Below are 15,203 nucleotides of genomic sequence, written 5' to 3' on the forward strand. Positions count from 1 at the left end.
GTGATGGCCGATTTCAAAACACTGCTCCATTAAGCTTCGGAGCATAATGAATCAGCGTATCGAATCATGATTCGGATCGCGTGTCAGACTGCCAAACTGCTGAAATCATGTGACTTTGGCGCTCCGAACCACTGATTCGACACGCTGATTCATTTGTGCTCTGAAGCTTCCTGAAGCAGTGTTTTGAAATCGGTCATCACTATATAAGTCGTTATTTTGGGTTTTTTGGCGCACCAAAAATATTCTCGTTGCTTTATAATATTAATATTGAACCACTGTACTCACATGAACTGATTTAAATATGTTTTTAGTACATTAATGGATCCGACTGCTGGTGATGCAGGCCTCACTGAGCCATCGGATTTCATCAAAAATATCTTAATTCGTGTTCCGAAGATTAACGAAGGTCTTACGGGTGTGGAACGGCATGAGGGTGAGTAATAAATGACATTATTTTCATTTTTGGGTGAACTAACCCTTTAAATAATGTCCTTCAAAGCTTTATAATGGCAGTAAATAGAGGATGAGATTTTGAAGCCCAAAAAAGTGCATCCATCCATCCATCATAAAAGATATCCATATGGCTTCAGAGGGTCAGTAAAGGCCTTCTGAAGCGAAGCGATGGGTTTGTCTAAGAAAAATATCCATATTTAAAACTTCATAAACTAAAATAACTAGCTTCCGACAGACAGCCGTACGCATCGAGTTACGGCGAAAGAGTAAACTCTGATCTGACACATGAAGTAATGACAAGCACAGAGGATGCAGCAAAACAAAACACCGGTCATGAATTAGACGTCAAAACCGAGCATTCTTAAAGAGAAATGTTGGAGGATTTCGATATAAGAGAAGAGGAGCTTGAGTTTGTCACCCAGCCCTGTTTGTTTGAACAGTGAAAGGCGTCTAAGCTTACGCTACTTCTACATTGCGTCACATGCAAGTCTACTCTTTTGCCGTAAGTCGACTTGCGTATGACTGTCTGCCGGAAGCTAGATATTTTCGTTTTTAAAGTTTTAAATATGGATATTTTTCTTACACAAACCCATCGCTTCACTTCAGAAGGCCTTTATTAACCCCCTGGAGTCGTGTGGATATCTTTTATGATGGATGGTTGCACTTTTTTGGGCTTCAAAATCTCATCCTATATTCACTGCCATTATAAAGCTTGGAAGAGCCAGGATATTATTTAATATAACTCCGACTGTATTCGGCTGAAAGAAGAAAGTACACCTAGGATGGCTTGAGGATGAGTAAATCATTTTTCATTTTTGGGTGAACTATCCCTTTAAGAGTGTATCACACAGAGAAAGCAAACACAACACACTTAACCAGATAAGACGTCTGGCATCATGCCTATATCTGCCTGTGTAGTTATTAACGGATCTGTTCATTCATTTACTTTTACAATACCGTTTAATCAGTGTCAAGGACTGCTTCCCGTCCACTACCGGTGGCCCCACGTGCTGCTCATTTGGGAGTCTCACATTTCCTGACTGAGGGGCAATCATTTCATTAATGGTTTGTTTCGGAGGCTTAGTTTGCCACAAATGCCATTCCCCAGGCAGACGTGCTTTGCAGGAACAGCCTCCCGAGGAGACAATGATGAGGGGTGGCGAGCAGCACACCTGCTTAATTCCCCTTGAGACTCCATGTATCCACTTGCAATACGACCTGCGCTATGCAGCAGTCTTCAGGAGACCATAAACAAGGGGAGCGCCGGCATAATTTATAGGCTACTGCTGGTTGACGTCAGTTGGCCCACTGGTGATTTCCCCTTTGTTTTGACTGCTGCATGTGGGGAGATTTGGGAATGTGAGATTAGTTTTGTCATTTTTCCCATAAAATGTCTATGCATCTTTTAGCATTTAATGACATTTTAAAAAGGTTAAAGAGAGTTATAGATGAAAATGATCTTTACAATAACTTTTTTTTCATTACCCACTGGTAGAATAAAACTCGTGCTCAGTTGCCATCTTGTGGTGACACAAGATAAGTGCTAGATTTTTTTTTTTTTTTTTTTTTTTTTGCTTTACAAAAGGGATTTTCAGGGGGACACAAGGGAGTGGAATTTTTATAATAAAATTACATTTTAACAATTTAAATATATTTTAAGTAAATAAATGAACAATACATCTAACAGTACATACTATAGTACATAGAAAAAAGTAATAATGTAGCACAATAGAGTAAATATTTTCAATTTCATTTTACACACATTTAAAATGTTAATTTTTCACAGTATAAATTGGGTCTTTATACATGAAATTTTTTTAATTTTAGAATGGGGTCCCTCGCAAAACAAAAACAACAAAAAATGTGTGGATAAAATTATGTAGCTCAGTGAATAAACTGGCATTATATTTGGCATCATGTCTGTTCTAATCAGTTTCATTTTTTGTATCCATTTAGAGTTAAAGAATAATGTTAAAAGATATCTTTAGTACGAATTTCGTAGGCCTATTCTATTATTTAATTCTTACATGTATACATTGACTTTTTAAATTAAAAATGTAGCCTAATATTCACATAAAATGTATAAAGCATAAAAAATGTGTCACAGAGTCAAACCTCAACAGTTCTGTTTGTTCACAAATTACGTTACATTAATCAATCTTTGATTTCTTGCAGTAGCAAAATATGAATGAATGAAAGTTTATTTTAGAAAATGTGAATATTGCTTATATAGCTGAGCTGAGCATGCGCACATCCTCTGACGTGAGTTAATGTGGCGGTTATACTGATAATTCTGAACATAAATTTTTATAACTTACATTTTATAAAAATTTTTGTATGAGCAAAATAGTTTTTGTTTAATATGCATTTGAACGTTACTGCGTTTGCAGAATTACGCCACAAGATGGCGATCTTGCATCAGAAAGGAAATGCATAAACTCATGCACATTCACGCACAATGTAAGACTCTAGTCAAGCGTGGACACGAAACCTAACTTTTATCCTCCTCAGTCCTCATTATGCAGGTTTAAAAGTCAGTTATGGCAGATAACGTGTGTCCAACCTCAGAAACCAGGCATTGGTCACCAAACATCTTCCATCAAAGCGTTGCACAACCACCAGACACTGAAACCTAATGAACCTTGTTGGTAACCATGTTCAACTGGCCTAAAGTTACCTGAGCTCATGACTAGTTCCATGTATAATTTATCTCCTCAGTAATCTACTCACCTTCAGAGAAGGAACCTGACTCCATTAGCCTGTCTACCTGCCCTGGAGAAGACTTAGGTTTGGAGTCTGTTAACAGGTAAGAAAACTAATGATCTTCTTTGGGATTTAGGGCTCGGATTGCCCCATTTTTGCTTCTCACTTTTTTGCAGTCAGCCATTGTAAAGCTCAATAGAGATGGCTTTATAATTTTTTTAGAACCATTTAATATTCAATGAAGGCTCATTATTATGAAAGATGGAATTATTCAGGAGTGGGGGTTGGAGGTTGTTGGACAGTTATATATTCTCTGCAATAACCTTCCAATGGATGTCTTTTCTTACAAACAGAGGGATTGCTTGCAAACTTATGTAAACAAAAAGTCAACCAGGTCTGGGTTGTTGTGGAAAGAGTGACGTTGTAAGTCTCAAACAAAGCGTCATTTGTATCTTGTTCACCACACAGGAGAACCGGACCTGACCTACTGTCTTATACAATTTATTGATGGTTGATTTGTTCTTTTGATGTTAAGGTAATGGTTTAAGATCATGGCTGAACAAAGGCAACGGGCCCTGTCCACATCAGGAGAGGCTCTGTACCAGATTCTTGGCCTTGACAAGAACTGCACCCATGATGACATCAAGAGATCCTACAGGTAAGACGTGATTCACACTCCTATTTGTCCTGAGATGCATTTACTTTGGGTTCTGGTTACTAGGTAAGAAGTTCATATTCTAGTTGTAGAAAGACAGGGGTGAACGAGGGAGCAAAAGATGCCCAACTGCGACACATTCCTCTATAATCTCAGCCGTCAGTTGCAGTGGAGCTGCATGAATATAATATGACTTCCATAAAACTAAAATATTCATTATGCTGAACAGATGGCATCCTTTATTTCACTGGGATCAGGAATGATGAAAGAATCTCACATATGACAGCATGTACAGGGGTGCGCGACATGTGTATGTGCTTGAATGATTCAATCTGCACTATAACTTGGAAACGTGCCAGCCTTGCCTTTGGTAGTAATTTCTTGACGCTGACATTACAACTTGTAGGTTTCACTTGTTGGTTGGTATAAAAACTGCACAGAATGTTATACTGCAGCAGGGTAACCTTGGAAAAAATAATCTGAAGCATAATTTTGGCGAACATATAGGAGTAGGTTTTAGTGCTGTCAAATCGATTAATCACATCTAACATAAAAGTTTGTGTTTGCATAATATATGTGTGTGTGTGTGTGTGTGTGTGTATATATATGTTATATTTATATATTATAAATGTGTGTGTGTGTATGTATATATATATATATATATATATATATGTATGTGCATATGCGATTAATCACGATTAGATACGATTAATCGATTTGTGTGTGTGTGTGTGTGTGTGTGTGTATATATATATATATATATATATACGTGTGTGTGTGTGTGTGTGTGTGTGTGTATATATATACACGTGTGTGTGTGTGTGTATGTATATATATATATATGTATGTGCATATGCGATTAATCACGATTAGATACGATTAATCGATTTGTGTGTGTGTGTGTGTGTGTGTGTGTGTGTGTGTGTGTGTGTGTGTGTGTGTGTGTGTGTATATATGAATGTGCATATGCGATTAATCACGATTAGATACGATTAATCGATTTGTGTGTGTGTGTGTGTGTGTGTGTGTGTGTATATACGTGTGTGTGTGTGTGTGTGTGTGTGTGTGTGTGTGTGTGTGTGTGTGTGTGTGTGTGTGTGTGTGTGTGTGTGTGTGTGTGTTGGTGTGTGTGTTTATATATATATATATATGAATGTGCATATGCGATTAATCACGATTAGATACGATTAATAGATTTGACAGCCCTTTTGTGTGTGTGTGTGTGTGTGTGTGTGTGTGTGTGTGTGTGTGTGTGTGTGTGTGTGTTTAATCGATTAATCGATTTGACAGCCTCTATATATATAATAAAGGTATTAGAAAATATGTAGGCTTTTTTTTTTTTTTTTATGGATTTCCTTTTCTGTGGCTGCAATTCATGCGCAACTTGTTCTGTATCTTGTACACTAAAACATGAAGGCAACAAGTAGGAGAGCTTCATTAGACAAGTGCGTTTCAAACACTATACTGATGTTCCAACAATTATAGAATCTAATTGCTCTAATTTGCACGATGTTCAAGGAGGCATTTAAATAGTTAGCATTTTAACATCACTTGTTTGCTGTTAATGAATATATAATCATCACAACTCTTGCAGACGCCATTGGCTTAATCAAAAATTAACAAGCGAGCGTGCTCAGAGAATTATAAATTATACATTACATTTTTTGTTTCAGCAACAACAAAAAATATATAATATAAATAGAGAGACTACTCATGTAATGTTTTTAAGATTCAAATTCTTGGCTATTTTTAATGGTATTAATAGATTTATAATGCTCTCCACTGCTTTTACAAAATACTATAAATATTTATAGTTTGATATTTGATAATCCACAACCATTTTGAGCTGAAGGATATTCCATTCCACAGCATTATAAAATGTCAAACTCTTCCTTATTTCTGCTGAGACTTTTGAAAAGTGTAGCGCAGAGTTTGGACATGCTGGCATTCACCTGAACTGAGTCAGAGACAGAGACATTTGCAATGCACTGCTGGTTCTAATGGGAAAAATGTCAACCTTGGTGACGTTCCTCTCTTCCCCACCCCTCGTGTGCCGAGGAGCTTTTGGAGGCGCTAATGGGGTCTGCGGTCTTGCCGACACATAGACAGGTCAAGCAGCGTGCGCATAAGACAGCTAGCCGCTAAAGATCACACCCTGCTGAGATCATCAAACAGACAGACAGCAGTTTAAACTGGTCACATGTTAATGAGTCTCCTCTCACTGTGTGTGAGTCTAAAAGTATTTTTGTTTCCTTTTATAAACTAATGGAGGTTTTATGCCACTCTCATTAGGTGAATACAAAGAAAAAAGTCTAAGTGCACATTCTCGCAGACATTCTGTATTTCTAAAGTCATTTAAATATATTTCCTGATATTACATATTATGTTCTTGGGGGTATGACTCTTCTATTCTTTACCTTTGAAATATCAAGTTTCATTCCTAAGATGTCAATATGATCCTCAGGTCAGTGAAGCTTTTTGCAGTGCATGTTTCAAGGTAATTTTTCATCTTTAAAATGTCCTTTTTTTTTTTTTTTTTTAGGAAGCTCGCTTTGAAATATCATCCTGACAAGAACCCCGAGAACCCTGATGCCACTGACAAATTTAAAGAGCTCAACAATGCCCATGCTGTGCTATCTGATGTCACTAAGAGGAACATTTATGACAAGTACGGCTCCCTGGGTCTCTATGTGTCGCAGCAGTTCGGGGAGGAGAATGTGAACACGTACTTCATGCTCTCCAGCTGGTGGGCAAAGGTGCAGTATCAGTCTCCTTTCTATACAGGAAAAAATGTGCACTTTTAGGAACTATTTTTATGTTAACTGACACTTAACTGATACTCTTGTTGGTGTAATCTGCACATTAAATAATTTTAATTATATACCATGTAAAAACAATATTATTAGTCATATTAAATAAATAATATTTTGCAGCTAATTTAGGTGTTTTTTGTAAGATCGATTAATCGCGATTAATCACATCCAACATAAACGTATGTGTTTACATAATATACTGTATGTGTGTAAATATATTATTATATTTACATATATTATATATGTGTGTGTGTGTGTGTGTGTGTATACATACACACACAGAGAGACATATATAACATATACAAAATATCTAGGGCTGTAAAATATATTAATCGCGATTAATCGCAATTAATCGCGATTAATCGCAATTAATCGCGATTAATCATGATTAATTGCAATTAATCGCGATTAATCGATTTCCTGAAAATCGTCACCTGAAAATATATTTTGACAGTCTATTTTATTGTCTGTTTCCTTGTATTTTTGACTTTATATACTTGAATCCTTGTTTAAATATTTTCATTGCTATATTAGTTTATAGCAAAAATAAATGTACTTTAAAAAAGTCGGAATAGAATTAATATTGGAATGTAAAGTCTGCATGAAACAGAAGTTGCGATAGTCTTTTCTTCCCTATTGTGACATAAATCTTAGTGAAACAGCTTCTTGAACAAGAAAAAATGTAGGGCAGGACTTGATTTTGTCCATCAGGAATTGACTGGATAGTTTGATGATTGTGGTTCACTATTGTTGTGATGTCATGTGAGTGACAGGTTGATCCCGCCCCATGCCAAAAAAAACATGAAATCAGAGATGAGAAGTTATTTTGATTAAAGATTATGAGGGCACAAAAAAAATGATGTGCACGGGTAAATGATTTATAATATTGCAATATTTAAGTAAAAAAAAATTCATGGTGACTTTAACACTGTAAGATAAATTATAACTAAATACTACTCACTTTAAAGCTATATTTTATATTTACATTATTCATGTTAGAGCATATTTATGTAAGTGTTTACTGAGTAAAACTACTAAACTACATGTATGGTTTAATAAATATTATTACAATAAATTGTATAACTTCATATATTCATATAATATATGTACACTGTAATGTAGATATTTTGAATGTATTTTTATCTAAACTAAACCATGACACTGTGTGCCTGTCTGATTTTGAACATTCTCATTTATAGGGTCTGTTTGCCATCTGCGGCTTGCTGACAGGTTGCTATTTCTGTTGTTGTCTGTGCTGCTGTTTCAACTGCTGTTGTGGAAAGTGCAAACCGCACACACCTGGAGAAGAGGACCCTGAGTGCTATGTGTCTCCTGAAGACCTGGAGGAGCAGATCCGTACGGACAACGAGAGAGGTAAAAGGACATGAGCAAACACTTTACACGTGTTCTTTAGGTGGATAAAGAACAATCACTCTACAGCCAGAAAGAAAGTGGACACATCCCAAAATTACTGCATCACATTTTGTTCTTGATAACAGCATCTTCTTAATGTCTTAATTGTGAATGTACTGCTGTAATCTTCAAAACAGATTCTTCTATGGAAAGCGGAAAGAGTTTATTAAGACTTAAATATGATGTATTATGCAACTAAATCTTCCTATAATAATGATAAAAAAGCCTTATATGATAATTTTCTAATTAAAAAAGTTCATGAAATATTTAAACAGAAAAATAAGCTTTGATGTAGCAGATCATGGCTTATCAGCTGAGGGAAGAGCTTTTAATGTAATAAGTCACCCTGCTAACAAAAATAAATAGAATTGATACTTCTGAGCCAGATGTTTGGATAAAATACGGCATTCTTCTGCCAGTGAGCTGTAGGAGGGTTTTTTTTACATCTTGTGCTGGAGTCCTTCACAAAAGTGATAATTGCCATCTGAGTCATTTCTCTAAGTGTGTTTGCATACTAGTTTTTTATAGCATTCTCACAATAAAAATAAACAATGTTCTCTTTCCCTGCATTTCAAAGGCAGCACGCAGGATGGTACAGACAAAAATGCCTTGTTTTGTCTTATATTAGACTCTAACCACATCTTCCATGTAAAAATACACTGTTGACTTACGCTTCTGTTTCAGTTGACTTGCATCCACCTAGACAATGTGCACAAAATCCTGCTTTTTAATATTAATAAAGTATAGTGTATGGAAGCTTGTTTCAACCACATGGAATAAAAAAATAAAAAAGGTAATTGCAACTTTTTATCTCACAATTCTGACTTTTCTCTCGCAATTGCAAGAAAAAAGTTAAAATTGTTGGATAAAAAGTCGCAATTACCTTTTTTAATTGCGAGATTATAGTTACAAGTTATATTAGACCCTAACTACATCTTCCATGATTTTAATTGCAAATTTTAAACATAAAATTGTGAGAAATAAAATCAGAATTGTGATATAAATGCACAATTGCAAGAAAAAAGTTAGAATTGTTGGATAAAAAGTCGCAATTACCTTTTTTAATTGCGAGATTATAGTTACAAGTTATATTAGACCCTAACTACATCTTCCATGATTTTAATTGCAAATTTTAAACATAAAATTGTGAGAAATAAAGTCAGAATTGTGATATAAACGCACAATTGCAAAAAAAAAGTTAGAATTGTTGGATAAAAAGTCGCAATTACCTTTTTTAATTGCGAGATTATAATTACAAGTTATATTAGACCCTAACTACATCTTCCATGATTTTAATTGCAAGTTTTAAACATGAAATTGTGAGAAATAAAGTCAGAATTGTGATATAAATGCACAATTGCAAAAAAAAAGTTAGAATTGTTGGATAAAAAGTCGCAATTACCTTTTTTAATTGCGAGATTATAATTACAAGTTATATTAGACCCTAACTACATCTTCCATGATTTTAATTGCAAGTTTTAAACATGAAATTGTGAGAAATAAAGTCAGAATTGTGATATAAATGCACAATTGCAAAAAAAAAGTTAGAATTGTTGGATAAAAAGTCGCAATTACCTTTTTTAATTGCGAGATTATAATTACAAGTTATATTAGACCCTAACTACATCTTCCATGATTTTAATTGCAAATTTTAAACATGAAATTGTGAGAAATAAAGTCAGAATTGTGATATAAACGCACAATTGCGAGAAAAAAGTCAAATTTGCAAGTTTATATCTCACAACTCGAACTTTATTTCTTGCAATTCCAAGTTTAAAACTTGCAATTCTGACTTATTTTTTAGAATTGTGAGATATAAACTCATAATTGCAAGTTATAAAGTCCAAATTGTGAGATATAAATTCGCACATGTGGAAAAGAAACTCAGAATTGTGTGATCAATTGAGAGAAAAAGTCAAAATTGCAAGTTTATTTCTGACAATTCTGAGTTTATATCTCACAATTCTAAAAAAAAATATATAAAAAGAAATTTGTGGTACAAATGGTACAGAGCTTGCTTAGCATGCAAGTTTCTGAGTTTGCATCTCACAATTCTAAAAAAGAAATTATAATAATAAAGTCAGAATTGCGAGTTATAAACTCTGAATTGTGAAAATAAAATAAAATTCTCTGAATTGAGAAATAAACATGCAATTCTGACTTTTTTTCTCACAATTAAAAAAGGTAATTGCGACTTTTTTCTCACAATTCTGGCTTTTTTTCTCACAAGTGCTAATTTATATATCACAATTCAGATTTTATAACTTAATTATGAGTTTATATCTCACAATTCTAAAAAAAAAGTCAGAATTGCAAGTTATACAGTCAGAATTGCTATGTATAAACTTGAAATTCTGACTTTATTTCTCGCAATTCCGAGTTTATACCTCACAATATAAATTATGTCTTTTTTTCTTTCTTTTTTTTTTAGAATTGTGAGATATAAACTCATAGAATTGTGAGTTATACAAAAATAAATAAATAAATAAAAAATCTGAATTGTGAGCTTAAAAGTTGCAATTACATTCCCGTGGCAGAAACAAGCTTATAGCGTTTTATAGTGTTTATATTAGTGTAGTGCAAAAAGAAATTCAATTCATGCCCATATCCTGCTCAAATAGTCTCTAAAAATCCACCCATGTGGTCTTAGAGTCTTATTTCTCAGCATTAGGTAAGCCAGTGGACAGTGGGCTGCCCTTCAAACCAGTGTTACAGTGCCAGCTCAATGAGGTCATAAAAGTGCAGCCAGCAGGGGCAGGCTAACAGCAGATTGCTGGGACGTCCTTGGAGCGTACAAAACACTTTTCATTTCAGCAGGAACTTCAATTAGGAGTGTGAAATGGCATGACATTAGACAGAGTAACCTCTTGTTTGTTCCATATTGATGATCATATGTGACCTCTTTTACCTGTGATTTTGTTTTTTCAGATGGCGACACTCCAATTGTGCTGCAGCCAACCAATGCTAGTGAGAAGACCCAGCTGATCGGTGACGGACACAGAACATACACCTAAATGCAAATGAGTCATGATAGATACTAATTTTAAAAATCTTTTTGAATATATTGATGTCTTTTACAATATACTGCTTATTTTAGGACTGAGAAAGCAAAAAATACTCAACTTCTTAAGCTTTGTTTAGTCATGCTGTCTGTAAATAACAGATATTATATTATTCTTATGCTTACATGTGCAATTAAAACAGATAATGTGATTAAATAAATGATGAATGATTCTCCTTTAAATAATAAACGTATATATTACAGGTTTTCAAAATAAGAATTCAGATATTTCTGTACATTTAAAGGGTTAGTTCACCCAAAAATGAAAAAATCTCTCTCAAGATCCATAAAGGTACTAAAAACATATTTAAATCAGTTCATGTGAGTACAGTGGTTCAATATTAATATTATAAAGCGGCGAGAATATTTTTGGTGCACCAAAAAAACAAAATAACGACTTATTTAGTGATGGCCGATTTCAAAATACTGCTTCAGGAAGCATCGGAGCACAAATGAATCAGTGTGTCGAATCTGCTGTTCGGGGAGCCAAAGTCACGTGATTTCAGCCGTTGGCAGTTTGACACGCGATCTGAATCATGATTCGACACATTTGATTCATTTATGCTCCGATGCTTCATGAAGCAGTGTTTTGAAATCGGCCATCACCAAATAAGTCGTTATTTTGGTTTTTTTGGCGCTCCAAAAATATTCTTGTCGCTTTATAATATTAATATTGAACCACTGTACTCGCATGAACTGATTTAAATATGTTTTTAGTACATTTATGGATCTTGAGAGAGGAAATGCCATTGCTCCGTATGGAGGCCTCACGGAGCCATCGGAAATCAACTAAAATATCTTAATTTCTGTTCCGAAGATCAACGAAGGTCTTACGGGTGTGGAACGGCATGAGGGTACGTAATAAATGACAGAATTTTCATTTTTGGGTAAACTAACCCTTCAACAGCGGTTTCAGTATTTTATTTGCTCTGTCATATGTACTTGAATATAGATGGGGTCTTTCTTGTTTCAGAAAATCTTCACGCAATATAATGTGCACAGAGCCCTTTGGCCTGTTTTCAGACCTTTTGACCACATGTACGGTTACTTCCTGGTTTTCGTTAAGCCAGCTTGGTCATTTCCAATGAACTGTTAGCTGTCATCCTTCAGCACAAAACCATCAATGGTTGACTATTTAATGTTGTATTTATATTTTAATGCCGTTATCACACTTGCCTAATTTACCAATAAACCAGTTTAATTGATTGCAATAAAGACGAAGCTATTGGGAACGTTTGAATAAGAAAGTCGTGTCAGTAATTGGACACGCAACATTTTCCCATATTTTCAAATGTTATTTTTAATGTGATGACCACAAACATTATTGAGATTGCCCCCATTTGCAAAACCGAATGTTTCAAGAAATAGGAAATCAAACATTTGATAGAAAACACTTTTATTTAAAATAAAAAAAGACATGAATTACCACTATGACCCAACAGGTGGCGGCAGAGTAGCATTTATTTACGCATATATTAGCCAGTTTCGCTTTTGAATAAATATTAAACATTATAAAATCACTAGGTTTAAAAATACATTTTGTCAAGGTGAAGAATGAAGTACTCACAAAATATCATGAAAAACAATAACTTTTCTTATGAATGGATTACACAGAAAGCGAGCACAGTACGATTTTGGCTCACTTATGAAAACTCACATTTTATTCAATTAATCTAACTAAAGTGCACAATAAATCTTTAATTGTTGACGCTTTTTTCACACAAAAGTGTAAAAACTGATGGTCTAATTGAATGAAGCCGAGCAGGAACACTGAGGTACGTCTTTATTTGTTTATTTATTATGTCGTCTTTAGTTTGAATACCTAAATTAATTGTAGTTGACTATTTAAGTGACTATATTCTGATTATAAACTAAGTATTACACTATTGATGCTTAACATACCATACTTGACATTTCACGGGGAGTTTTCCAGCTGGCTTTCATTATTGCGGAAGTTCTAAAGAACGCTCCGTGCATAAAAGTACATTGAACAAATATTTTGGTAACACTTTACATTAAGGATCCCTTTGTAAAGGGTTTATAAAGGTGTTTGTTAATGAGTAATAAGTCATTTACAAATGCATTATAAATCATTAATAATGCAGTTATAACTGTATGAATAAAAAGGGCGACTTTAATGCAATACCTGTCAAATAGTGAGCCGTTTTGAACTCACGTGTTATAAATGCTTAATACATGTATTTATTAACACTTATTTAACCCAAAACCAGATTCCTGGTTTATTTCATGATGCAGCAAAAATTGACCATCAGACTGAAGGGTGTTGTATTTGTGGTTTTCTTATTAATATCTCATGACTGGCACTTTTCTTACTATGTTGCTTACCAGAAGTTTCTGTCTTGCCCATAATACTCTCCAAAAAGGTCATGAAGCCTATCCACAGCAGTGTATAATAACTCATTTCTTGTTTTTTAAAGATGAAATTCCAACTTTATTTTGAAAATAAAACATAAGATAATAACCATAACTTGATGAGATATTAATAATGAAAAAAATAATTCCAGTATTAGTTAACTGTGAACCTTAATGTAGGATGGACACTTGTGAACCACTTATTCATGAGTTATAAACATTAATAACCTATGAAAGTGAGAAAGAAACTTCTGGTAAGCAACATAGTAAGAAAAGTGGCAATCATGAGATTTTGAGAAAACCACAAATACAACACCCTTCAGTCTAATTATGATAGTCAATTTTTGCTGCATCATGAAATAAACCAGGAATCTGGTTTTGAGTTAAATGAGTGTTAATAAATACATTTATTAAGCATTTATAACACGTGAGTTCAAAACGGCTCACTATTTGGCAGGTATTGCATTAAAGTCACCCTTTTTATTCATGCAGTTATAACTGCATTATTAATGATTTATAATGCATTTGTAAATGACTTATTACTCATTAACAAACACCTTTATAAACCCTTTACAAAGGGATCCTTAATGTAAAGTGTTACCAATATTTTATACTTGAACTACACTGAGTGTAAGAATAAAACACTACTATTATCAAAAAAAATCAAAAACAATGTTTCCTTCGAGCCGGATTCGAACCAGCGACCTAAGGATGTCAGTGTAACCTCTACAGTCCTCCGCTCTACCAACTGAGCTATCGAAGGAACCCGTGTATTATGGTTCCGTTTCAGGCTTTTAACAAAAGTGAAACTAAATGCTGCATAATAGTTCAAACACAACGTTACATTGCGAATAAAAACTTTAACTGATAATCAATTTACTCACGTGAAGATTCCTGAAAAATAAGCCCAGGAAATAATGCCGTGACTTGCACCGAATTACACATTATAAAATTAACGGGGCATTTCTGGACTAAAAATGATATAACTAATATTGAATTATCCACTGAGTTATCAACAGATGACTTTCGTTAGAAATAACAAACTTACGACGCATCGTTTCATCTAACAAAATTGAATAGCAAAAATAATGTAAACAAATGTTCAACATTAGCCTTCAAATACTTTCACAAAAGTGCAAGTGTAATTTGTTCTATCATCGCCATGTATCAATGTATCCGAAATACATTGATACATGGCGATGATAGAACAAATTACATTAATTCCACATATGAAATATCAGAACTATCAAAATAATATAAGTACTATTGTGTAATTCTCTACAAAAAAAAAAATAGCGTTTCACAACTACTAGCAAGGAGGGGAATTAGCTCAAATGGTAGAGCGCTCGCTTAGCATGCGAGAGGTAGCGGGATCGATGCCCGCATTCTCCAAAGCTTTTTCTAACAGCATTGCCATTATTATATTGTTATATTCTCTTACTGGAATTATGTTAAAGACGTCTATAAAAACTTTTTTTGCGTCATCGTTTTTTCTTTCTTTCTGGCACTTACATGGGCTACTACTTGATGCATTGAGTCTGCGTGTTGGTTGATATAAGTTATACGTCTGTAATTTAATTTCCTATCAGCATTCCAGTACTAAAATTTTTACAGTTTATATTAAAATTCAATTATGCATTTTTTACCGTATGTATTAAATATTGTTTTAATTCTATATTTCTATGAGTTTCCTGTGTTTATTACGTTTACTAAGAGATGCAACAACAGTCAA

The 15,203-nt window shown here is 34.1% G+C and overlaps 1 protein-coding gene and 2 non-coding genes across 7 annotated transcripts; 2 read left to right on the top strand and 1 right to left on the bottom strand.

Annotated features, from left to right (window-relative positions):
* Positions 1 to 1,403: 1,403 nt before the first annotated feature.
* Positions 1,404 to 11,308, top strand: dnajc5b (DnaJ (Hsp40) homolog, subfamily C, member 5 beta). Of its 5 annotated transcripts, none has more exons than XM_048175377.1 (6): positions 1,404 to 1,764; positions 3,172 to 3,259; positions 3,692 to 3,814; positions 6,354 to 6,567; positions 7,824 to 7,998; positions 10,966 to 11,308. In XM_048175377.1, exons 3-6 carry the CDS (start codon positions 3,708 to 3,710, stop codon positions 11,049 to 11,051), a joined length of 582 nt encoding a protein of 193 aa, XP_048031334.1. In that variant the 5' UTR covers positions 1,404 to 1,764; positions 3,172 to 3,259; positions 3,692 to 3,707; the 3' UTR covers positions 11,052 to 11,308. The 5 variants fall into 5 exon arrangements, with proteins under 5 accessions (XP_048031334.1, XP_048031333.1, XP_048031330.1 ...); XM_048175376.1 differs by lacking the exon at positions 1,404 to 1,764 and adding an exon at positions 1,794 to 1,812; XM_048175374.1 differs by lacking the exon at positions 1,404 to 1,764 and adding an exon at positions 2,854 to 2,913.
* A 2,840-nt stretch (positions 11,309 to 14,148) lies between these two features.
* trnay-gua lies at positions 14,149 to 14,234 on the bottom strand. The gene is given in 2 exon segments: positions 14,149 to 14,184; positions 14,198 to 14,234. It is a non-coding gene; the product is annotated as a tRNA-Tyr (tRNA).
* A 556-nt stretch (positions 14,235 to 14,790) lies between these two features.
* On the top strand, positions 14,791 to 14,863 carry trnaa-agc. Its single transcript has one exon. It is a non-coding gene; the product is annotated as a tRNA-Ala (tRNA).
* The last annotated feature ends 340 nt before the right edge of the window (positions 14,864 to 15,203 follow it).

This window comes from Megalobrama amblycephala, linkage group LG22, assembly GCF_018812025.1.
Source record: "Megalobrama amblycephala isolate DHTTF-2021 linkage group LG22, ASM1881202v1, whole genome shotgun sequence".
Taxonomy (NCBI): domain Eukaryota; kingdom Metazoa; phylum Chordata; class Actinopteri; order Cypriniformes; family Xenocyprididae; genus Megalobrama; species Megalobrama amblycephala.